The 25,538-nt window shown below is 42.1% G+C and overlaps 1 protein-coding gene across 1 annotated transcript; it reads right to left on the bottom strand.

The window, feature by feature from the left end:
* Window positions 1-3,516: 3,516 nt before the first annotated feature.
* SEM1 (SEM1 26S proteasome subunit) lies at window positions 3,517-11,898 on the bottom strand. The gene is made up of 3 exons (XM_045002937.1): window positions 11,725-11,898; window positions 5,972-6,065; window positions 3,517-3,713 (listed from the first exon to the last, which is right to left on the bottom strand). The coding sequence occupies exons 1-3, from the start codon at window positions 11,798-11,800 to the stop codon at window positions 3,671-3,673; spliced, it is 213 nt and encodes a 70-aa protein (XP_044858872.1). The 5' UTR covers window positions 11,801-11,898; the 3' UTR covers window positions 3,517-3,670.
* Window positions 11,899-25,538: the final 13,640 nt, after the last annotated feature.

The raw sequence follows: 25,538 nt of genomic DNA, 5'->3' as shown, positions 1-25,538 counted from the left end.
AAAGATCCCTGCCTCATTTAGTGCACAGACTGGACTGTGCTCATTTGATGAATAGCCATTCAGTAGCTTGTTTACTCCTCACTGATCAGTGTGTGGTTCCATGCATTAATTACTGTACTGCTCCGAAAATAAAATTATTACTTTCCTCATAAGCTTTTCTATGACATTCATCAGTACCATGAGTGCTTCATGAATATTAATGAATTAATTTTCACAACATCCCTTTGAGGTGGGGGGAATATTATTATCCCCATTTTACAGATGGAGAATTGAGGTATGGAGAGATGAAGGACAAAACTATCAGCTAATTTTGGGTGCCAAATCTGAGGTGCCCAGGGCCTGATTTTTTCAAGAACTTAGCATTATATAGTGCTTCATATGTTCAAACCACAGCTCCCAATTATTTCAGTTGCAGCTGTGAGTGGTCAGCACGGCTGCAAATCAGACCTCAGGGTCACAAGGCAGATAGGCAGAAAATGAGGCACATCCAATTAGTGACCACCTGTGAAAAGTTTGGTTTAAGTAGCTTACCTAGCATTGCATAGAAACTCTGTAGCAAAGGCAGGGATATAAACCAATTATCCAGGGTAGCATTCAACTGCATTAACCCTAAAACCATCCATTGTCTTCCTGCAATCCCCTGCCTCATTCACTGTGTACCTTCCAACCGCTGCAGTAAGTAAAGCAGAGGTCCTCCAGGCAATGGTCTGCTTCATGACACAACCCTGATGTATCCCTGGAGCAGATCCACCCCGTTCACTGAAGAAGACAGGGATTTTGTGGGGGGAAAATAGTTCAATATGCAATTAAAGACTGTATCATAATGCATGTATACAAGGGGGTCGAATTAAAGTTGCACATAAACTATAATTTTGGCATTTTTTAACTTTTGAGTGTTTGACTTTGCAATCTTAATGTTTTTACAGGTTGGTTTGTGTGTAATTATCTAGTTTTTTTTGAAAAAGCAAACTGAAAATGCACAATTCCATCATGTGGCATCATATTGACAGCCACATAATTCATCAAGTAGGGTTGGAAACTTGGAAACCATCAAAGAGACCTCTGCTGCTTGAGCTAATGGAGTAACATAACATTAGTAGGTTATCCTCTATGTGAACTTGTACTAGACAGGGATGAGGCACACACATTGTCAATGGGTTTCACAGATATTTGCTGACAGCAAAGGAATGGGGAGACTGAAGGGATGTTCTTTATTGGGCACAGACTTCTGCCCAGTCCATCCCAAGCTTGATTGATTCTGCCCAGAACCCTCCAATCTGTCCCGGTCCAGTCCCGGATCATCAACGCTCCTGGCTCCTTGTCCCAGTCCCATTCTCCTCACCTAGCCTGCCCCAGTCTCCACTCCTCAGGTTTCTCATCTCAGTTCTTGTTGCACTCACCAAACCAGTCCCAGTCACCTCAACGACTCCGTCTCCTTGCCCAGCTATCACCAGTTACACTCCCCTAATTCCCAAGTCCTTGCTCCCAGTTTTCTTGCCCAGCCAGGCCAAGTTCCTCCTCTCCTGTCTCTATCTCCCTCACCCTGGCCTCCATTCACATGCACACACACCCAGACTCCCAATCTCAATCTCCCTGGGCTCCTCATCCACTCTGTGTCCTCCCCCATGCTCATCATCCCAGTCTTTTTTCCCTGCCAGTCCTGGTTCTCCCTCTGGATGCTCCTCATCAGATCTGTCTCCCCTCCCCGTTCCCCTAATCTCTGTTGTAATAATTGGGCCTATAAATTTACCCTGATGGTGAGCTGAATTGTAAAAAGTGTGTGAAAGTTCATACATTACAGTAAGTTACAGTAACAAATGTTAATGGAAAATAGGTCAAGTTGTTTTCAATAATTAATGTTAGACAGGTGCAAGAGAACCAGACAGGGAGACTAAATTAATCCAGACAAAAAGCCATGCTGCTGTCATTCAAGGACTATGTGGAAATCATTCTTCGTAAAAACAGAAAATGAGAACCAGAAATTAATGAAACAGAATTGGTGGGCCTAATTGGTAGACAAAATAACGAGGGGATGGGCTATTCCACCCATCATTCCCTTTTTGGGTCCTTAAAGAGAGACTTTGGGGGTGGTGGGGGAGGGAAGGACAGAAGAACAGATGGAGGCTACTGAAGTGAGCTTCACCATCATGGCTGCCACCCCCACTGTTTCCTGGGATCTGGACCTTGGTAATCCTGATAGATATACTGACCAGAGCAGGACCCAGATGACATGGCCACCTCCACCACCTCCTACTGAATCCCAATCACCACCTGAGATGAAATTGGACTGTAACATCAGCCACAACAGCTCCAGCTCGTCTCAACTAAGGGACTGTCAAATGAGGACTCTTTTCCTTCTTAAAACTCTCCAGGGAAAGGGAACAAGGAATGTTGTTAAAATGAAGGCCTTATTTTATACTTTAGATTTTAAATGTTTTTTCCTCCTTTTCTGCATCTTTAATAAAAGGTTAAACAGATTTTTAATGGTGTGTTTGCCATGGTACTAAGCAGGCTGAGATCTCCAAACCTTGTTTAACACTGGATCATGCTAAACCTTTGTCTGCTACACTGAAGAGGCCAATATCAAATATTTGCTTCCAATGTAGCTACTTATAGACTGTGATCAAGTCACCATTTTACTTCCTTTGTTAAACTAAATAGATTGAGCTTCTTGAGTCTATTACTATAGGCAGGTTTTCTAATCCTTTAATCATTTTCATAACTCTTTTCTGAAACCTCTCCAATTTATCAACATCCTTCTTAATTGTTGTACCAGAACTGGACACAGTATTCTAGCAGCAGGTCACACTAGTGACCAATAAAGAGGTAAAATAACTTCTCCACTACTACTCAAGATTCCCCAATTTATGCATTCAAGGACCACATTCTCCCTTTTGGCTACTGTATCACACTGGGAGTTCATGTTCAGTTGATTATCCACAAGGATTTGGGATCATGTTCAAAGTCATTGCTTCACAAGATCTCTAGAAAAGTCCTCTCTCTAACACGGCTGGAGGAGTGTGCACTTCGGTTTTCTGTATTGTTCTTACCTCTAGATTAGAGAGGCCTTTATCTTTCAGGGCTATCAAACTAGCTCTCACCAGCATATTAACTAAAGAAAAATTACATGTTTTTAAATTAATCTTAAAATATTTTAACAGATTAATATTTGTTAATCCTGTATTCATTCCCCCTGCCTACACACATTGCTTTCATATATTTTAGTCACATTTTGTTGGAATATAACAGAAATTTTAAATGCATTTCCGTCTTGCATTTGCATCTTGTCTATATCCACCCAAGACAAAGGGTCTGCTATTTTTCAATTCTGTTCTTACTGATGCTTATTTTGTTCCTATTGATTTTAATGGGATAGGCTTCAGCTATTTAAAGATTATCAGCATCATCATATAAGAAACCATGAACACAGCTGCACAAATCACAAGGATTGATTTTTTTTTTTAAATATCTCATCAATAAAACAGAGGCTAAAAAAATACTGGATATATAAAAGGGTTTAGATTAAAATTTTTATTATTTATACAAAACCAAAATAAATCAATGCAAACTGATAATGGATTGAATGTATCATCTCATGTCCCAGCCTGTCTTCTTTTTTCAACAATTCAATCTACAGTTCAATTTTAGATTATTCCATCTTCACTGAAAACTATGAGGTCTCCATCTTGTATCCATGTTTTTCTAGTTCAGCTCTGTATAAAAATAAGAACCAGAAGTATGACTGAGGCACAATAAAATATTGTCAGATATTTGCAAAGCTCTTTAAACCATGACAAATGTTAATCAAGAACCTAAATATTATATGGTAAGAAAACAATACTAATACGCTACTGTCACTTTTGATACAAAAGGACAAATAAAAAGTATAATAATTCACATTTGGCCTCACTTGCTTTACATCCCTTCTAGATTTCAGCTTAGTCACTCTTTTCAACATGGATATGAACCCCAGATAAAAATTCAAAGGCTTGTTCAATTATGGTCCTCACTCCTTATTGATTAAATCAGGGAGGTGCTTTCTTTCACCCATTTTAAGTCAATAAAACTTCATTAGAAATGATAATGCAGTATATAGGTTTCACGTGGGTAACTTCACCAGACTTCCTTATGCACAATTAACTCTGTTACTGGTGCATATTTTTATTTATTTATTTTAAAAGAAGGCCAACCATCTAGGAACAAAGCTAAAATTATTTTTGCAAAGCAAAAACTTAACGAGTTTTGATACTGCACTCATCAGTATAGCATCTTTGATTCTTAATATATAAAAGGTCCTTAATCTTGCACGTAGTCCCACTGACTTCAATAGGATTATACATGCTTAAAATTAGGTGTGTGTTTATACTTTGAATCAGAGCCCAAATGAACACAAAAGTTCTGATTCTGCAGTTCTTACACAGGCATGACTTCCACCCAACTTGTTTTGACTGATGAATAATTGTGATAGTTTAGATAAGGAGGTTATCTGAATACACAGAATGAATCAATCAATCTTTGTTGACCCAAACCAGGAGCAAGGATGGATTTTCATTACTAAAATATAAGATTTATTTTTAGGACACTCAAGTCAGCTGTATTTCAGGATGGCTTAAACATAACAGGGATAGTCAGTGGATTGTGGTAGAGGAATGCTGTTCCAACCTCAGACTGGAGTCTTTAATTTAAATACAGAGATGAGGACAGATTATGAATACTTTACTAAAAGATGTAATTAAGGTGTAGTGTTCACAGTCCAAGGTGTCATGTATTGAACCTTCTCATACAGAATTTTCTGCCACACTTTGAGGATTCCTGTAATACTGTTGACATACACAGTCTTTAGAGTGGTAATATATTTAAGACCTGCAATTAACTTGAAACTACTTTTCAACTTGACAATAAGCAATTACACAAACAGGATTTACATTGAAACCCACTACCTGAGGGTCACCTTAACTTTGTGTCTAAAAACCAGGGAGTCAGTTCAGTAACTGTTTCAAATCAGGCTACATTACAGATATTTGGTTGTGTGTACAATGTATGAAGGGATTAGTGACAAAGCACAAGTTTGTATTGATGATTCAAACTCAAATTAGGTAATAAAAGGTAATAATTGGAGATATATCAATCTCCTAGAACTGGAAGGGACCTTGAAAGGTCATCGAGTCCAGCCCCCTGCCTTCACTAGCAGGACCAATTTTTGCCCCAGATCCCTAAGTGGCCTCAAGGATTGAACTCACAACCCTGGGTTTAGCAGGCCAATGCTCAAACCACTGAGCTATCCCTCCCCCCATAAATTATATATATAATTATAACTAAATTATAGTTAGGCATCAGTAAAAGATTAACTGAAACTAAGTGACCTACAGAAAGGAGGGTTAAACAACTGGATTAGAAGTGCTCAGCTCCTGCCCATAGATATTTTTATATTTTAAAAATTTACTTCGGTAATTTCCTCCCCTGTAATAAAGTCTATGACTGCCAGTAGAACTGGCCAGGAATTGCTTCACTTAATGGCTCTTTGCGGAAGACAACTCCTCATTACAAGGAAACTTTTTGTGGGAACATCTCAGTATTGACAAGTCTTTTGTCTAGAAAGGTTTCTCAATTCAGAATGGAAAGTTTTTGAAATCCTGTAAAATTTTACAGGATGAGAAAGCTGTTTCCTACCGCACTCTAATCAACACACACACACTGAGAGGTAACTGAGGGTTATTTCAGTGTTTATAGCATTGACACTAAAGTACAGAGGCTGGTCACCAGTAGTAAGGCTTGTTGAGTTATGACAGCAAATGCTGCTTTTAAAAAACTCTTTGGGGCAATTAAGTAGAGATTTACTCAGGTTTTTCTTTCGAAAATTATTTTTTTTAAACTGAACATTTTTTTAAAGTCACAGATTCCACCCAACTAAAAACTACAGACTGAAAGATTTCTGTTAAACTTCTAACTGTAAATTAAACTCCAAGATTACCTTAACTGATTGGAGAAGTCATCTTCTACATTGTCATCATCCCAATTGTCTTCCCAGACATGTGCATCTTCGTCTTCATCTAAACCAGCCCAGTCTAAGGACAGAAAACAGACAAAGTCTAAATCTTTTATGTTGTACTATAAGATTAATGTTCTGGATTCCAGGATTATTTGTCCATAATGTGGATATTAATTAAAAAAAGATCACTCATAGAAGATCTGTAACAATATAGCACAAATATAGAAGGTAACATGTTACCTGGTTTCCATTAATATGTCTAAAGACTTTTAGAAAGTCTGCAATTCCTCAGGGTTGCATGAAAATATTAACTTTAAATGTTGAGTGCTTTTATTGCCAAGAAAACTCAAAAAAACTCCTTTACTCAATCCATTTAGACCTTCTATTTCTTCTTATACAAAATAGTGAAATTACAAGTAACTTATGTAGTAGAAAATCTGAAACTAAAACAAGAAGGGTATGCAACTATAGTTATACAATAAGTAGCTTCACATTATTTTTAATCCTTCCCCTCACCTTTAAAGCTACCAGTTCTATTTTTCATATAGGCAAAGTTTTGCATTATTCTACAGCTGCAGAAGTAAAGATAACCAGAAAAGTAAATTGCAAGCTTTGCTCAGTATTGCAACATTGATGATAGGCAGAAGTGTCACCTAGTCTTGCACTTGGAAACTGGTTTTGGTCCTCTTATTAATGCAGAAAAGTAGCAAAGCACTGCATGTGAAGCAAGTTCTCCTGAAGCACCAAAAAGGCTCATGGTAGGGAATATATTTTTCATATTTCACGCCCATGGTACAGATTTATAAGATTACCTGGCAATATTAGTTTTAAAAATATTAAAATTGAGAACATTGCAGTGCTCCTCCCCAACCCACAAACGGTTTTGAATGTGTTGCGTCCCACCGTAATTTACAATCAGCTTTCTAACCAACCCAGAAAAAACAAAGCTTTCCAGCAACCACCAGAATAGCATTGTACATATAAGTCAATAACAAAAGGAAACTGACTGTGGGAGGGTCACAAACAGATCCAGGTGGGTTGCAATCACCCTTCCTCTCTGTGTGTGTATAGGGAAAAGGGAGGTCCTGAAACTTTTTCCTATTGTAATGTGGTCACAGTATGGAAAAATTTGAGAACTGCAGGAATAGAAGTATCCATTCCTAGCCAGCCACACGTGTAAATAATTTGATGCCAAAGATAAGCGACTAAGATTTAGCTTCACAATCTATAGAATGCATACTTTATATGTGGAAGGGCTGGGCTGGAGACCCTGCAGAAATTAGAGAAAGAAAAAACGGGATGGGAAGAGGAGACACAAACCCCTTGAGGGTTTATACTGTATTTGTACAGTGCCTTGCACAATGCAGTCCTGGTCCATTGATAGGGTTCCTAGGGGCTATGGTAATACTACTACTACTACTACTACTACTGCAAAAGAAAAAACTAATTAATCTACTGTCTTTTTCACTAGGATAATCACATTCAATTCACAAACAATGAAACTGAGTTACAAGGGAGGAAAGGGCCTTAATTCAGCACTACTTACAATAAATTTAATTTTTATTTACACACAGTACATTTAACATTCAAATTTAATGTTCTTACAAAGACTATAAAATAGTATTATATCAACTATTTCATTTACTGTATTTATATTTCAAAGACATACGCATTCCATAACAAATAAAAATGTGCTTTTGTAGGGTAAAAACTGACCCAGAATTCAGGCATTATATTAATTGGTGACAAGAGTCTCAAATGATTTGAGATGATACAATCAGGCACAATGGCTCTGAGAGGTTCAACCATAAAAGGATCGTTGTCAGGCAGACTGACACTACTTTACTCATGAAAACCCGCATCATGCTTCAAGAAGCGGGGCTAAGATGTCTTCCACATTAAAGTGGGTGAAAAACAGATGAAAGTGATAAAAAAAGCCTAAATTATGCTCTTATTCCTGTAGCTACAAGACTTTAAACTATTTGTATGTTGACACTATATACTAAGCTTGTGTACTGAAGTTATTATTCCAGTTACATTATATGCCTGTGACTGGATAAAAGTAAAAAATGATATAGCATTATCTGGGATTTGGAAGTATCAAAAATGTTTTTGAGAGTCAACTACCATTAAGTATTATTACTATAAACTAAAGTTACAAAATCTATTTTGACAAACTAGTCGTGATGGGAGTCTTAGAAAAGTATTTTAATATTCTGATCACTGCGTCATGTGTTCTACACTTCAAAAATGAAGACAAAATAGGTTTTTGTACTCAGCTCTACAATACCAAAAGCCATATGATTTTATACCACTGAAAAGGATCACAGAAGTCAAAAGTGACCAATTCATATTATACCATACATCATATCATACTAAACTTGAAATGAAACACTCCATAAAGATAGAAAACATCTGTTTCAGATACCTAAAATTTTGGTATAATTATTTCTTGAAACTGAGTTGAAATAGGAATTAAAGAAGTAAAGAATGCTTGTGTAATATAATTTTTGTTATGATTTAACACAAGTTTTCATTACCTAATTTCCCTGCATTAGACGTAACAGAACTCTAACATGTATTGCTGCATAGAGAAGTAGTATAACTTGGAAGATTCACAGTTTATAAAAACTTTTACTAAAATGATCTCAAACAAATATTTATCCAATTATTTTTGATTAAGCAATAAAAAGAAAATACTCAGATAGTAGTTCTGAACACTCTTTATGATATCTCAACACCAATATCTTACTGGAAGGTTTAATGACTGCTTTATAGGTTGGGGTGGTTTTGGGTTTTTTTTGCAAGCTACATCAAGAAGCCTTTAGTGCTTAATCAGCAGACAATATATTAAGAATGATTTTTAAAATGTATTTCAATAGTTAACATCTACATCAAACTTCAATCACAAACTGAAGGAGAGTCTGGAGTTACTTCTTTGATAAAAATACTAATGTCCTGTATGAAACATTTTCAGAATTTCTTATAACTTAGGATGTTTAACAAATAGTATATCCACATTCAGTAAGAGGATTTCACCCTCATTTGGTTTATAGGTATATTACCATAATCTAAGGAGGACAATGTGGTACCCAAATAACCACCCTCATTCTTACATTTGAGATGTTTTGATTTTTCCATTATATTGTTTTCTCAAATTTATCAGAGCCAGGTTCTGATATCTGGTTCTTTTTCTACTGTGGCAGTTAAAGAGGATTTCAAGGAAGGTCAGTTCAGGTTATTGCAGAGATACAGGAAAACTCAAGTATTCAGAAAGGTCCACCAAATCCTAGTTTTCTCCCTGTGTGAGAGTGTGGTTTGAGACTTTCAGAAATAAAATCTGAAACATTCATTTTTAGTGGCCATATTTGTCTGGTTCAATATTTATAGTGCATAGATTCCCCACCATCCCGATCATTTAATTCACACTTAACGGGGGAGGGGAAGATCAAGTAGTAAGACGCCTTCCTTTTTCCCTCCCAGATGTTTTCTCTAAACAAGCCTCCTATTATCTTCTCAGTTCATCTAACCAGTTAATACAACAATTACAATAACATGCTTCTCTTTCTAACTGGAACTACTATATTTGACAAAGCTTATTTGATACATCTGGAACTCATAAAGCTATTCAAGTACAAGGAAGATAAGACAGCATAGCAAATACTGTGAACATCCCTACCCACCATGATCTACACCAGCGGTTCTTAATTTTTAGTAACCCGATAGCCCCCATTTTTATTTAAAAAAATTTGTGGACCCCCAAGCCCCTCCACTCAGCTCTTGGTCCTGCCCTCACTCCACCCCTTCCCCCAAGACCCCATCCCACCTCTTCCTGCCCCTGCTCCACCCTTGCCCCTACTCTTCCCCGTCCTCTCCCCCAAGCGCACCCCGTCCCCACCTGTGTACCTGAACTCATTTGTTTCATGTTGTGCACCCCATCCCCACTCCTCTCCCACCCAGTGCCTCCTGCATGCCACTGAACAGTTGTTCCCTGGCATGCAGGAGGCACTGGGAGGAAGAGGGAGGAGTTGATCAGTAAGGCTAGTGGCCCCGGACATGATTTCACCCCCTCCCCTGAGAGCGCCCCATCCCCGCTCCTCCCCCTCCCTCCCAGCGCCTCCTGCATGGTGCTGAACAGCTGTTTCCCAGTGTGCAGGAGGCACTGGGAGGGAGGGGGAGAAGTTGATCAGCAGGGCCTCTGGACTCCTTGGAGTACCCTTGCGGACCCCAGTTTGATTACTCCATCAGCAATTCCCTTCATTCACTAATACAAGCCATCCCTTTAACCAATAAAACTTGTAAGGGCTTGAAGGAAATTGACAATCATGCCCTATTCTGAAGACTTTCAAGATTAAACCTAGGGCAGGACATTTTTATTTACCAGACTGTAAGGGAAAGTTCCTTATTTATAATTCTGTGTCTTTGCACATATAAAATGCTTTAGTAAAATCCAGAAAGGACACGTATTCCCTTTATTCACTAGCTTTGTAACTATCAAAAAAGCAGTAGAGTTTGTGTGTCAACATTTAGTCTTTAAGATAAAGCTGCTATCCACTACTGTAATTGAGTCCTTTTATTACCTTCCCACATTACCCCATTTTACATCCCTCACTCCCTTCCTCACATTTATTAATCTGGTTTGTCTGGAACTAGGAATTTTTTCTTAGTATTTGTTCTTAATCATTTTGTGCATAATGGCAAAATCAAACAGTTCTAATGAAGTCCAGAAACATGAAACAAATTAGTTCAGGTATACAGGGGAAGTTGTAGCAAAAACTTAAACAACAAAAGAAAGGTTATAGTGCCCTGACTTGTGCGCAGCAATGAGAACAATACCTTTTTAACGAAAGATTTACTTTGCAGCTATTATAGACTGGATTACAAATATGGAGAAAGACTAATCATTACATCACTTGCTTCTACATCTTTAAGTACCTGCTGGGTGGGGGTTGGGGGGAGCTGCTGAATTACTCCGATTTTTGCTTCTGTGAAAAAATGGGCATTCTTCCCAACAACTGTAAGTTAACTACCAATATATCATTTCCCCCTTTCCCTATGTTCTTCATATCTCTGTTGTAGCCCTGAGGATCTCTATTTGGAATGTTGATGAATTTCTTCAGCAACAAAGTTTATTAAATATAAATTGACCATGATAGCCACACTTTCTAATTAGATAAAATGCAAGTGCAGGCTCAAGAACGCCTTTCACCAAATATAGCTGCATGCATGACAGGTGTGTCTTGCGTTATTCCCTAATAAACTTAAAATATTCATAAGCAACGATAAGTTTTCCAGAGTTTAACATGCACAGACAGTACTGTGATACCGGTTCAGGATCTGGCAGAATAAACCGGCCTCTAAGCATGACAGGCAGATTAGCCCGAGTTCACAGAGTTATTCCGGTTAAGAAGTTGGCCAATAACAGGTGGCGGTGGGTTTTTCTTTTTTTGCTGCAATCGGACGCCCCCCGGTCGGTCGCGCGGCAAGCCGCGGGCCGGCTCCCAGCGAGAGGCGCCGGCTGCTCGAGGCGCCCCCTTAGTGCCCATGGGGCCGGGCAGCCCGCGTGAGGGGCTCGGCCCACGGGCCCGGCGACCCAGGGAGGGGGGAGCGCTCTCCCCACCCCTCGCGGGCTCAGACCGGTCGGGGCCGAGCCTGCCCCCCGCTCGCGCAGCCCGGCCACACGGGCCTCCCCACCCACCGCCCTAGCGCCAGCCTCGGGCCGCCGCCGCCGTCACCTTCCGCCGGGAACTCCTCGAACTCGTCATCCTCCTCCAGGAGCCCCAGGTCCACGGGCTGCTTCTTCTCGGACATGGTCGGCCTGCCGCTGCCGCTCTAGCGTCCGAGCTGGCTGGGAGGCTACGTCTCGACTGCCCCGTGGGGCATGACGGGATGCTGGCGGAATCAGCGAGAGGAACGGCGCATGCGTAATAACGGCGTCCGCCGGCTCGTCCGAGTCACTATCTCCCCCACCCGCTCCCCATACACCACTATAGACTTCCCCATACAGCGCCCTGGCCGCTTTCCCCGCCTCCCGGCCCCATCGTCCCGCCTCCGCTCCGCACTGCCGGCCCCATCGTCCTCCTCCCCCCTCCCGCCCTGCTGGGCCCATCCTCCCCCCCGGCCAGCCCCATTCTCCTCCCCCCTCCCGCCCTGCCGGCCCCATCCTCCTCCTCCCCCCTCCCGCCCTGCTGGGCCCATCGTCCCGCCTCCGCTCCGCACTGCCGGCCCCCTCCTCTGCCTCCCCCCTCCCAGCCTCCGTTCCTCCCGCCCTGCCGGCCCATCCTCCTCCTCCCCCCTCCCGCACTGCTGGGCCCATCCTCCCCCCGGCCAGCCCCCTTCTCCTCCCCCCTGCCGGCCCCATCCTCCTCCTCCCCCCTCCCGCCCTGCCGGCCCCATCGTCCCGCCTCCGCTCCGCACTGCCGGCCCCATCCTCTGCCTCCCCCCTCCCAGCCTCCGTTCCTCCCGCCCTGCCGGCCCCATCCTCCTCCTCCCCCCTCCCGCCCTGCCGGCCCCATCCTCCCCCCCGGCCAGCCCCATTTTCCTCCCCCCTCCCGCCCTGCCGGCCCCATCCTCCTCCTCCTCCCCCCTCCCGCCCTGCTGGGCCCATCCTCCCCCCCGGCCAGCCCCATTCTCCTCCCCCCTCCCGCCCTGCCGGCCCCATCCTCCTCCTCCCCCCCTCCCGCACTGCTGGGCCCATCCTCCCCCCCGGCCAGCCCCATTCTCCTCCCCCCTCCCGCCCTGCCGGCCCCATCCTCCTCCTCCCCCCCTCCCGCACTGCTGGGCTCATCCTCTCCGTGCCCTCTCTTCTCTTCCCCCCTCCCCTCCCGCACTGCCAGCCTTATCGTCCTCCCCCCTCTCCTCTTGCACTGCTAATCCCATCGTCCTTCCCCCTCTCCTCCTGCACTGCTAATCCCATCGTCCTCCTCCCTCTCCTCCCCCCTCACGTACTGCCGTCCTCATCATCCCCGGGCCCTCTTCTCCCCCTCCTCTCGCACACGGCCAGCCCCATCATCCTCCTCTCTCCCAGTGCCCAATCTTATCCCTCCTCTCTTATCCCAGTAGCCTCGCTTCTCTCCCTATTACATTCAAGCCACTGCCCCCACCGCTCCTCCCCTGCTCCCACCACCCCTCCCTACTGCCTTCCCACCACTGCTCCTCACTCCCCATTGCTCCTACCATCCCCCATTCCCTCCCTACTGCCTTCCCATCACGCTCCTTCCCCTGTGCCACTGCTGCATCCTCCCCCACTGCTCCCACCATTACCCTTTCCTCCTTACTGCCTTCCCATCATCGCCATCACTGCTTCTTTCCCTCTGCCACTGCCTCCACCTCCCCCACTGCTTTCACCGTCCCCCCTTCCCTCCCTCATGCTTTCCCACCACTGCCGCTTCCCCTCTGCCAGTGGTGCCTCACCCAATGCTCTCACCATCATCACTTCCCTCCTACTGCCTTCCCATTCATCCCTCTCCAACAGCCATCTGTCACCATCACTTCCTTTCCTCTTCCTACTGCCATCCTCATCCACGTCACCTGATGATTTTCTTTGCCACCCTGTCCTCTCCCCTCTTCTAATGCCATCCCTATCATCCCACCCCTCTCTTTCTAGTATTCCCATTCCCCTCATCCTTTCTCTCCTGACATCTTTATCTCCGTTCCCTCCAGCTTTGCCATTCCCATCCCCTCTCCTCCCTCACTGCCATCCCTATCTCTTCCTCCCTTTCCCCACTGCCATCTTTATTACCTCCATTGCTGCCAGCTCTGACATCCCCATTAGCTCCCCATTTTTTTTTTCATTTTTACAACTCTGTAACTGTCATTGTGTTTAAGTATTGGAGGAGCCTCCAAACAAGGCCTGACTTACAGATCTTACTCTGTGCTGTAATGCCTGTCCAGATGGGGTGGAGTTGAGTCATGACTTTTTTTCACTTCAGCTTCTGAGAACAAATTGCTAGTGATTGAGCCTTAGCTGAATCCTTGCAGAGTGTAGGTAAGAGAGGAGGTCATAAAATGTCATATGTCTATAACTGTATCGCTCTCCTCTTTCCATAAATGTATTCTACAGTTACAGAACCGGAGGGTAACTGATTGGATTTGGTGAACTACCCACTGCAGCTGCTGGCAGGGAGTGAGATTTATCACTTTAACATGAAGTTGGATGCAGCAGGAGTTAGTTGAAATGTAGCACTGACTGCAACTGAGAGAGAGAAGATATATTGTATGGAAAAAGTCAAACATTTTTTCAATAATGTAGGTAAAATAAATCTATTGTCTGCTACAGCCACAGTAACATTAAAGTATTCAAGCCTCCTCCTATATCTCAATACAGATACATACTTTCTCTCTACAGTCTCTCTTTATGACAGTTATCTTCAATATGACTATATTACTTATAGTCACTGATTTTCCATCCTACCTATCCCTATTTTTTCCTCCAGTATTTTAACAGTATTTCAAAACCTAGGTCTAATTTTTGATTATTAACTTCCATTGTGTATCACAGCAGAGGCAAGGGAACAGCTTGAAGAAGAGGATGAATATAAAATGAGTTAGGCTGCTATGTGAAAAATAAGTGATACTTTATGGTACCCTATATATGTAACATTCATTTGTCATAATTGTGGATTCTGCTGCTGATTTAGAGCAAGGCAAAGTTCAGTGCCTACTGCTAAGGACAAGTTTGTGCATGTGGTGGCTCTGATGTCTTCTCTCTAGGCAATCACTTCACTTGCCTTAACAGTATTGCCAGGTTGTTGAGTTTTTCGTTGAACACTGAGAGGCTGATTCATGAGACAATGATTTGCACAGCTGGGTTATTTACACTGTGTCCTAGATTTAGAAAAATATGAGCAAGAACTGAGGTGGGAACTTATATGTAGTTCAGTTTCAAACTTGTGTGAGCACGTTCTGGTATGTGGTCAGAGTTTAGGGAAAAGTGGAAAAAACAAATATGAGCACAAGCTATTAGCTCTTTTTATTAGATGGAAGGTCTGATTGCACGGTCAAATCTTATGCGATGGAAAGATTGATTCTAGGATGAAATTTATGGGGACTCCTGTTTAATAAAATAATATGAAGAAGCCATTCACAGATTTACTGGAACTTTGCTTTATCATTCGCCAGCCCCTTTCTGCAGATGTCCTTGTGAGCCAGGACCCTTGGAAAAATAAATGTCCTACCCTACCCCAGTGAGTGCAAGACAAAGCCATAAAGCACTTAGATTCCAACATGACAGGAACCTTATAAATATCTGTGATCATATTATTCAGGGCCAAATTCAAGCCCTGATATAAAAGGGCTCAGAGTTCTAAACTTCTATAGGGCTAGACTCTGGCTTTTGCAGCCGAGAAGGGGATGTGGAGATGTCACACTGCAGCTAGTGCCTCCAGGAAGAAATACGGCTGACCCAGCCAAAATCAGTCCTGGGGGCTCTCAGGGAACACACTGGACTCAATCAACCTAGGAGAAAGGGCAGCATGTACTGTGGCAGGCCAGCTCCATTGTTTAGTGTGGAGACAAGTGAATTTATAGCCTCACCATGTTTCTTTTTGTCCTTTAACTGCTAGCTAGGTGCTTGCTCAGGCACTAGCAGTGAGCATGGCCTGTGCTTTCCAACAGGATGATGGCCAGCTGCTACATAGGGGCACAAGAAGAGCGGCAGGCTGTCCTATTCCACTCCCTATTAGAGGATTGGACTTACTGGTTAGAAGTGTCAATATTAAGCCAAATTTTAGTCTCGTATGGCTACATTTGCCAGTTTTGGTTGGACGTATGCCAGGAGATTTCATCATATGACATAATCTTTCATTAAAGGTTAATCTTTAATTCCCAGGGACTCCAGGACAATCCTGGAGGGTTTGCAACCCGAGGCTACATTAAACTGGTGTTGCCAACTCTGGTGATTTTATTGCAAGTCTCGGGATATTTCATGCTGTTTTTAAAGCTGCAGGCCCTGGAGTTGTGTAACTCCTCGCTTAACGTTGTAGTTATGTTCCTGAAAAATGGTAACCTTAAGCGAAACAATGTTAAGCGAATCCAATTTCCCCATAAGAATTAATGTAAATGGGGGGGTTAGGTTTCAGAGAATTTTTTTTTACCAGACAAAAAACTGTATTATATATATACAAACACACAGTATAAGTTTTAAACAAACAACTTAATACTGTACACAGCAATGATGATTGTGAAGCTTGGTTGAGGTGGTGGAGTCAGAGGGTGGAAGAGAGTGGGATATTTCCCAGGGAATGCCTTACTGCTAAATGATGAACTAGCACTCGGCTGAGCCCTCAAGAGTTATCACATTGTTGTTAATGTAGCCTCACACTCTACAAGGCAGCACAAATGGAGGGAGGGGAGACAGCATGGCAGACAGAGACAGAGACACACACCCTGTGTGTGGGAGAGACAGAGAGATGCATATTGCCCCTTTAAGTACGCTGACCCCACTCTAAGTACATTGCCTTTAAAAAAATCAGGAAGTTGAGACAAGAGCTGCAGCCAACAAGCTCTCTCCATCCTGAGCCCTGTCCTGTCCCCACCCTGCTCTATATGGAGATGGGGTAAGCAGAGGGCGGGAATAGGGGTGAGGGGGGCACCCTGACATTAGCCCCCCTCTTCTCCTCTTCCCTGCACAGCAAGCAGGAGGCTCCTGGGAGAAGCTTCAAGGCAGAGCGCAGGAGCAGCACATGGCAGTGCGGGGAGCGACAGCTGAACTGCCGGCAATTGATAGCCTGCTGGGCAGCTGCTGCACAGGGAACTTAGGGGAGCAGGGAGCTGATGGGGGGCTCCTGGTCCACCCCGGTTCCAAGCCCCCCACCAGCTAGCTGCAAAGGGCTGCTCTTCCTGCAAGCAGTGGACAAAGCAGGCAGCTACCAAACAATGTTATAAGGGAGCATTGCACAACTTTAAACAAGCATGTTCTCTAGTTGATCAGCAATGTAAAAGCATTAACTGGGACGACTTTAAGTGAGGAGTTACTGTACATGAGAATTTCAGCTTTTGTTTTAAAAGGAATGTAAGTTTCTAGCCCTCATGATTGCAGAGAAAAGTTTGAAAACATGATCCCTAAAGGTTCAAAGACTAAAATGTAAATAAAAATAACCCCCAATTTTTTTTAAACCCCATTATTTTAAGCCAATCTCATGATTTTTAAACAGTTGAGATTGGCAATACCGAACTACTTCCCTCAAGGGATGAAGTCTGTAACTCCACCCAATCTGATTACAGGCTCATATGATTGGATTCATGGTGAGGAGATCAGGCGATGCAATGAGCTCAGTCCGAGTTTCCTTAGTCTTTACATCTCTGGGAGTTGAGTTTTTCCTTGGATCATTGGTGTCATCCTCTGAAGATTCTTATAGAGGCTATGGCCCAGATCCTCAAAGGTATTTTCGTGCCTAATTCCCACTGAAATCAATAAGAACTAGGTTCCTGATACATTTGAGGATCTTGGCCTTTGTGACCAGAAATGGTGGTCTCCCAGCTTCTTATAGGGAGAAGAGTGAGTAAGGGCCCATGAGGCAGAAGATTTACCTTCACAGGTGATCACAGTGTTAAGGGTATGATTAAGGATGGAAGAAAGAAGAAAAGAGTTTCCCTGCCCCAATTGTGATGGGGACTTGGGAGCCTCACCCCCTGCAAATGGGCAACTGAGGAAAAGAGCCTCACTTCAGTTTCCATCCTGCATGATTGGAGCAGGAGAAGTCACCAACTCCCAATCACAGTTTTGTATTGACAGTGTTTTTAATTTTATCCTCTCTGTGCTGCAACTTGTACAGCCTCCATAACTTTAGTAGGACAAAAGGACACACAGCCTAGGGAGTAGTGCTGCTTGGGAGAGAGGCAAGGAACTTTACAACTCCCCAACATAGAGTAGGTGGGCTGATTTCTTCCTTTTTCAGCCCCTGCATGACGACTTACATATATATATCTTGGATAGATTGAACTGGGGTGAATGTGTCATACATGGCCTTCTTGGGCACTTCTTTATTGAGGTCCAAATTCTATTACCACTGGAATCATTAGAAACATTCCTGTTGATCTCAGTGGGATCATGATTTGGCCATGATTGTGTAAGCTAGACCCTTACCTTAAATATAGTTTAGCTAATAGAATGTTTAATAGAATAAAGACAGTCCTGAGAAATTCATCATCAGTTCCTCTGTTATTCTTTCCAGAGACGTACAATAGTTATTTAATCAATATGATTTTCATATGTTATTTATTAATCACCACATTTTATGCATTAGTCCCAGAAAAGCTGTATCTTCCTCTTGGTAAGTATAACTACACGTTGTTGAGCAGGGAGGGGAGATTATGTAGATTTATTTATTCAAAGTACCATTTGCATAAATGAAGAATGGAAATAGAACACTTTTCTGAATTGGAGCCTACTTTTTTTTTTTCTTCTTCAAGATGAAATAAAAATTTCTTGTAGTTCATCAGTTCAGTTTTTTCTTAGGTAGAATACTGGCAATTTGGATGCCTGGGCTTGTTTGAATTGAGTGGAGTATCTTGGATCTAAAGTGAACACATTAATGGCTAAAACCACTTTCTGAGGAAAAGATGAAAGGGAGGTGAGAGACAGAGAAAAGAATGAATGGTGTGGTATAAGGTGCAAATTGCCATTCATTTATAGGTAACCTCTGCTTAGGGTGCAGGTCTGTGGAAAAAATAGCTCAATTAAAATACCAAAGGTTTGATGCAGCTATACCTTTGTGGATTAAGGTGGAAAAAATCCAAATCCTTTATTCATTGCTTCTGGAGGTTAGGAATGAAGTTATTTTAGCCTGCCCTATTGCTTCTATTCTAGCTTTGCTGTAGCTCATACCCTTTGAATTATACCTCATGGATACTGGACTCTGGATTTTACAATTTGTGGGAGTTCCTGGGGGAGGAGGAGGGTTCCCCCAACATTTATTTGTCCACAAAGGTTCTCCTTTTCACTCCAACTGTTTATTCTGCGTTACATTTGTTTGGTTTTAAACAAGTAGTATACCTGTCTGTCTCATCTACAAGTTTACTTTGAATTGCTTTTCCATTGTGTATAGTTCATAATTTATTTCATTTATCCTCCGTTGCTGCTTTAATCCTGATATGCTTCTATGTTAATGATGCACCTGGCCTGTTATAGGTCCTTTTTTGTGGGGCTGTTGTAAAGTGCTTTGCTGGTGAGCCTCTGTTCCAGCTTCTGTGCTGCCTGGAAATGTGGAGTGCTCATTTAAGGTGCCAACACTGCATAACAATAAAATATTGATGACATATCTAGTATAAAGGGCAGCACTACAGGGCGTTTTGCCTGTTGAACCTAGCAGATGAGGGACCATTTAAGTGATTGAGGCTGCAATATTATGAGGCCACACCTTCTCTGTGCTCCTCTGTCCATCCATCTCAGCCTTCTCTCTCTTTTACTCTGCAATCTTATCTCTCTGTAAGGGACTTGGAGTCCAGTACAGCACCCACTTCTGATTCAGGACTTCCAACACCTCCTCATGGTTGGGTTAGCATGGGATAGATGGATGCAGATCACAAGGAGCAGGGATGGGCAACTTCCACCCTTTACAATCAATACAGAGTCTGATTCACTGCTTGTTTTTAATTAATCTAGAGGTAACTAGGCAGTATTGTTACTGGAGCTGGGGAAAAAAATCTGCAAATAGTAATTTTGCTGAAAAATGCATTTTTCAGGGATCTGGAACTATTCACAGTTTGGAAATTCACAAATAGTTTTGGCTGAAAATAATGAAAAGCATTGGAAAAAGTCAATGACCATTTGGAAATGTTTCATTTTGACTTTTTTGGTTTCAAAACGGCATTCCATTTAGAAATTTGCCCAGTTAAAATAGACAACCACACATACACACAAAGGTGAAAAACACCTGAAAACAACCAAATAGAAACAAAAAAATGAAAATAAAATTTTGAGTTGAACAAAATATTTAGATTGATTAAAGACAAGAAATTTTCAAGATTTTCTATTGGACAAAAAATTTCAAAAATTGGTTTTGGTTTGAATTAAATCAATTTTTATGTTTTTCAGTTAAGCCCCTGAACCAAAAAAAATCAGTTATTGGCTCAGCTCTAATTCTTACAATGCTCTACCTAAGTGTCACTGTAACAAGGTCACTATGTTTACCTCCCTCAACCTGTACCTTGTTCCCTTCCACTGTCCATATAAAGACAAAGCAGCAAAGAGTCCTGTGGCACCTTATAGACTAACAGACTTATTGGAGCATGAACATGGAGTTAGTCTATAAGGTGCCACAGGACTCTTTTCTGCTTTTACAGATCCAGACTAACACGGCTGCCCCTCTGATACTTGACATCTAAAGACAGTATTTTCTGGGCTGGCAATGTCATTTGTTGTGTTTAGCCCTCCAGCCAAGCCTTAATGAGAGCTCTACCCTTCTCAGGAGATGCACAAATCCACAAAACACCAGAGAGTTTGCGAATGTTGTGTCTTACCTAGACCTCTTCTTTCTTTCTTTCTTTGGCATCTTCTATATTATGCCTCCTTTTAAGGCCTTTCCTGCAGCCTTTCTCAGGCTGAATGCTCCCCAGCTCTCCTGGGCCCTCTCTCTAGCCTACTATGGCAAACCCCTGCTCCCCAAATATTTCCTTCAAATCTTTCTCCATAGTAAGCTTGGGCTGCTTCTTATATAGCGCTCCCACAGTCACCTGTGATGCTCTTGGTTACATATGATGTCTGGACTCCCAACTCTATGTCCTGACTCCTAGGAGAAAACCAGATACAGCTGGAACTTGACCTTAAAGGACTAGCTCACCCTGTGATAGTCACTGCATTCAATATATTATCCGGTATATATTAAATTAATATATTTTACTGAACTTTAATGCAAAGCCATCACAGGGCTGGTGCTTTAAGGGAGTCAGATATCCAGCCTACATCTGACAGACTCCACTTAAGGGAATGAGCCAAGGCAGGTCCATCTCCACCTGGGGGTACTTAACTGCCTAAGTAACTCCTGAGGAGAAAAGAAGCTCCAGAGAAGGGGTGTGTCTAGGGTATCTGAGCTAGGTAAAAGCTTTCTAGGCAGAGAGAGCCTGAGTAAACAGGAGAAAGACTGCAGAGCTTTTTAGACAGTGAGGCCTAAGTTATAGCATGTGAAGCTGCTCCTGGAATCTAGAGACTTTTCTTTTGGGTCTTTTATCTGGAATCTGAGATAAGAGTCTTTAAACCTGGGTATACCTGTTACTTTCAGAAGGCTTTATTGAAGCAGGGACACACTGCTGTAAAATAGTGCCTGGCTTCTTGATGGGGTGGTTTGAGTGACCTTATTATCTCATTAAGGGGAGAAACTGAGGTAGGTCATAGCAGAGGAACACTCAACTGTAAGGGAGTGCTTGGGAGTCAGTGGTACTCCTTCTACAAAATCATTATCAGTTGAACATAAGAACAGTAGCATAGTATGGTTAAGCAATATGTGCTATATTTAACAAGCCCCATTTCCAACACAAATTTCAAGACTCAGTGCATATCTTGGAATAACTATTGAAAACAGCATAGGTATCTCTTTCATATCAGTATAGTATCTCACCATGCAGCTGATTTTGTATATTCTGGCAAAATGTATTACTGAAAAGTGCAGGAGAGTGCTATGTAGCGGCATCAAGAGCAGTCAATAAACAGTGGTATCTGTATTGCAACTGTGTATTTCAGTATGAGTCAATAGAAGCCAAGTAGAAAGAGCAGTCTTTTTTTTTTAATATTCATATCATCATCTCCACCTCTGCATCAAAACTGCATTGAACCTGGATGAGGTAGTAAGCTACTTACCCAACATTGGTCAAAATTGAGATGTGGCTATAACCTAGTGGGCTGAAGCTCAAGCCAGAAAAAAGGGAGGGCTATAGCCTGGAAAAAGTGATCAGGGATTATTTCCATTCCCTTGATTGGAGGAGTTACTTGGGTTTACAACCTAGGAATCTTGTTAGCTCTCTGTTTCTAAGTGTCCTGTTAAAAGCAGAGGCTGAGAATGCTGTTTTCTATCTCTGAGTGGTGAGCAGATTGTGATCCTTTCTTTTGGACCCTGTGAGTTAGTCATCTCCGGACAGGATTACTTCAATGTAATCTAGGTGGGGCTATACTTGAAAACCATTCAGAAACTTCTGGAAGTGCAAAATGCATCTGCCTGCTTTCTTAGTGGTGCACTTCTCGTGCCATGAGCTTCAATGGCTTCCAGTGTGTTTCGAGGCTGTGACTGGCAGAAGACCATTTTCCATTAGGAGCCTTTAACTTTAGAACTTGCTTCTCCCATTGCACTGCTGATCTTCAGGGCATGCTCAATAACTATCTATCTAGTCATACAGGACCTGATTGTCCGGAGTACCCACATTTATTAAGTAAAGTCAGTTCTAGATGGGTATACTCAGCACCTGTGAAAATCCAGCTATAAGGCTTTTGAGAAACAAGTGAATTGAGACAGATGTAGGTGACTTAAAGGGGTGATGGAAATTCCTAAATTCTGATAGGCTAGGTGGGAGAAGAAAAGTTTGCTGTTGGTCCTGGTTTACTTTATAAGTTTGCAAGTGTTTCTATCTTGCAGATGCATCTGGAATGCAAAATAGACATTTTATAAACAGAAAAATACAATAGAGGGGCAAAGTAGCTGGACAAGATGCATAATGATGCTGTCTAAACTGGAGTCAGTGACATAATTCATTGACCTTAGAAAGCACAGGATAGGGACCAAAGTTGTGGGGAGGGGGGTTATTGTAGCAACAAACCAGGAACCTGCATGCTTTTGCTTAGTCACTTAAAGTGTGGTCTTTGGCTGTTAAAACAGGATAATTTTCTTTTTGAAGACCCAATTAACTAGTAACACCTTCCTCAATGTACTTAGAGGTTCTGATGACCCATCCAGTGGCTTTCCAGAGAAATGGATGATGAAAGACTGAGCCAGAAAAAAGGACGGTCAGTTACAGTTTCTCTAGTGAAGAAACTTTAGAGAATTCTGCTCTTTTCCCATATTATGTCATCCTTTTTCGAACTAGAATTTATTAATTTTTACAAATCATAACTATAAACCCATCGAATGCTACTGCGTGACTGTAACGGAGTAGATTTGGGCCAACTGTATGTACAGCTATACCAAGCTGACAGAACTTTTTTCTAGTTCACTGACAACCTTTTTCTGAACAGTATTTTTTTTTTAAAAACCTTGTTTTCTATGGCACACTATTTACTGTAACTAATTTTGAACTATGAAGCAAATGTGATGTAGTTGCAAAAAAAGCTTAATATTCTGTGGTGTATTAATAATGTCACTTGTAAGGCAATATATGTAATGGCTTTCTTCTGCTTGGCACTGGTGAGTCCTCAACTGGAGTATTTTCCAGATTTGGGCACCACATTTTAGGAAAGATGTGGACAAATTGAAGAGAGTCTAAAGGACAGCAACAGAAATGATAAAAGGTTTAGAAAACCTGACTTATGAGGAGGGGTTAGAAAAACTGGGTATGCTTAGTGTTTAGGGGGAAAAAATTAAGGGAGGGACCTGATAATCTTCAGAGATGTAAAGGGCTCTTCTAAAGAGGATGGTGATCAATTTACTTTTTCTTCTATCTTCAGAGGACATGAAGAACATCTGCTTAATCTGCAGCAAGGGAGACTTAAGTTTTTCTTAATAGCTAACCTTATAGCAATAAGGATAGTTAAGCACTGGAATAGGATACCAAGGGAGACTGTGGTATCCCTGTCACTGGAGATTTTTAAGAAAAGGTTCGACAAACACCTGTTGGGGTGATCTAGGTAAAAATGGTCCTGTCTCAGCACAGATGGCTGGGCTAGATTATCTCTTGAGGTCCCTAGCAGTCCTACATTTCTCTAATTCTATATTAACTGTGTACTGATAGTGACAATTGGGAACCTTTCAAAATGAATATCAGAGTAGACTGGTGAGTATAAGTCAAATTGCTCTCTGAAATGCTGCCTTCTTTTTTTTTTTTATAGTACTTGTAAAGGAGGATTGTTTAGGCTTTATATATATTAGGCCACAACTGGCTGGGCATATGAGCTTTCAAGTTTCTGATAGAGCTGCAGTGTTACCTCCTTCTTTAATGTATTCAGCAAATTAAGGCAATGTAGGCCTGGATCCCATACAACCAGAGACATAACAAGGGCAAGGCGAGTGAGGCACTTGCCTCGGGTGCACAAAGCCAAGGGGCGCACAAAGCGGCGGAGGGGGAAAAAAAAGCAGAAAAAAAAAAAAAAGAAGCCGCGATCGGTGGCACTTCAGCGGCAGCTCTACCGCCGCCACTTCATTCATTCTTCAGCAGCAATTCAGCGGCAGGCCTTCCCTCCGAGAGGGACTGAGGGATCCACTGCCAAATTGCCTCTGAAGAGCCGGCCCTGGGGGAGGGTGCAATTTTATAGTCTTGCCTCAGGCACAAAAATACCTACTTACGGCTCTGCATACAACAATATATCTGATCACCAAGTTAGACTGGAGTCCACTATTATCCAGGCTGGCTGAGGAAAACTAAAAGATCTAAACTGACTGTAAAATGAAGGTGGGCATTATGAAACAGCTATCCCAGTTTTACTGTTTCTAGGTGTATGTTTTGTAACACATGATAGGGGAGTCTTTTATCTGATTTGCTTTTAGTGCTTTAACACAATCAAAAGCTGACAGTATTGTAAGGAAAATCTGTAAACAGCATGAAAAGTCTTGTTGTGACATCCTTGTATAGCCTATGGACCTGTCTTTCAAAGGTGCTGAACACTCAAGCAGAGCTGTAGGTGCTTAGCACATCCACAGATCAGACCTTAGCAGTCTAAATGTAATACAAGATTATGTTCACATCTTGCTTTCATGTTCTTACAAACAAGTTAGTTTCTGGGTGTGATAACGGAGGAGATTTTATTGGCACTGTTCAGAACAGATCTTACCTTGTCTCTTAGAACAGATCTAGACCTTCTAAGGTGTCAGTCCTGCAAGACTTGGGTATATGCTTAATTTTAGATATTGAGTAGCCTCACTAACTTCACTGAGACTTCACCCATGCTTAAAATTAAGCAGAAGGAAATAAGACAAAGCCCTGGCTGGGATAATTATTTGGGGTTGGTCCTGCTTTGAGCAGGGGGTTGGACTAGATGACCTCCTGAGGTCTCTTCCAACCCTAATCTTCTATGATACTATGAAGTGAAAATTTTCAGTGGTACCTCCCACCAGTCATGTTAAAAAATGTAGGTAGATTGAATGGAGATAAATGTTGGAGAATTTGAGGTGAAAGAGGAGATGTACCTATCTGACATGTCCAGTCATTAGAGTATTGGGATGCAATCTGTAACCAAATATCACAAATGGCTGGATATTTATTACCAAATGACCCTTTGGCAATCTTCCTCTGGCTTCCTAGTGGATATGGTCACACAAAAATAAATGAGAGAATTAATCGCTCATCTGCTAGTAGTTACTTGTTAGGTTCTCATAGTGGGGGGCGGGGGGGATAGTCCTACTGTTGAAAAATGGTTCAAAAAATATGGGCAGTTGTGGTTATGGAAATAATAGCACACCAATTTCATACCCAG

The sequence above is a fragment of the Mauremys mutica genome, chromosome 2, assembly GCF_020497125.1.
Source record: "Mauremys mutica isolate MM-2020 ecotype Southern chromosome 2, ASM2049712v1, whole genome shotgun sequence".
Taxonomy (NCBI): Eukaryota; Metazoa; Chordata; order Testudines; family Geoemydidae; genus Mauremys; species Mauremys mutica.
The sequence above is the reverse complement of the archived record's forward strand: the minus strand, read 5'-3'. Positions and strand labels throughout refer to the sequence as shown.

Coding starts and splice junctions, on each gene's coding strand:
- SEM1 (XM_045002937.1), bottom strand. CDS start 11,800: ATGTCCGAGAAGAAGCAGCCCGTGGACCTGGGGCTCCTGGAGGAGGAT. Junction 6,066..11,724: donor CGAGGAGTTCCCGGCGGAAG/GTGACGGCGGCG, acceptor TTCTGTCCTTAG/ACTGGGCTGGTTTAGATGAA. Junction 3,714..5,971: donor GACTTCTCCAATCAGTTAAG/GTAATCTTGGAG, acceptor ATTTTTATACAG/AGCTGAACTAGAAAAACATG.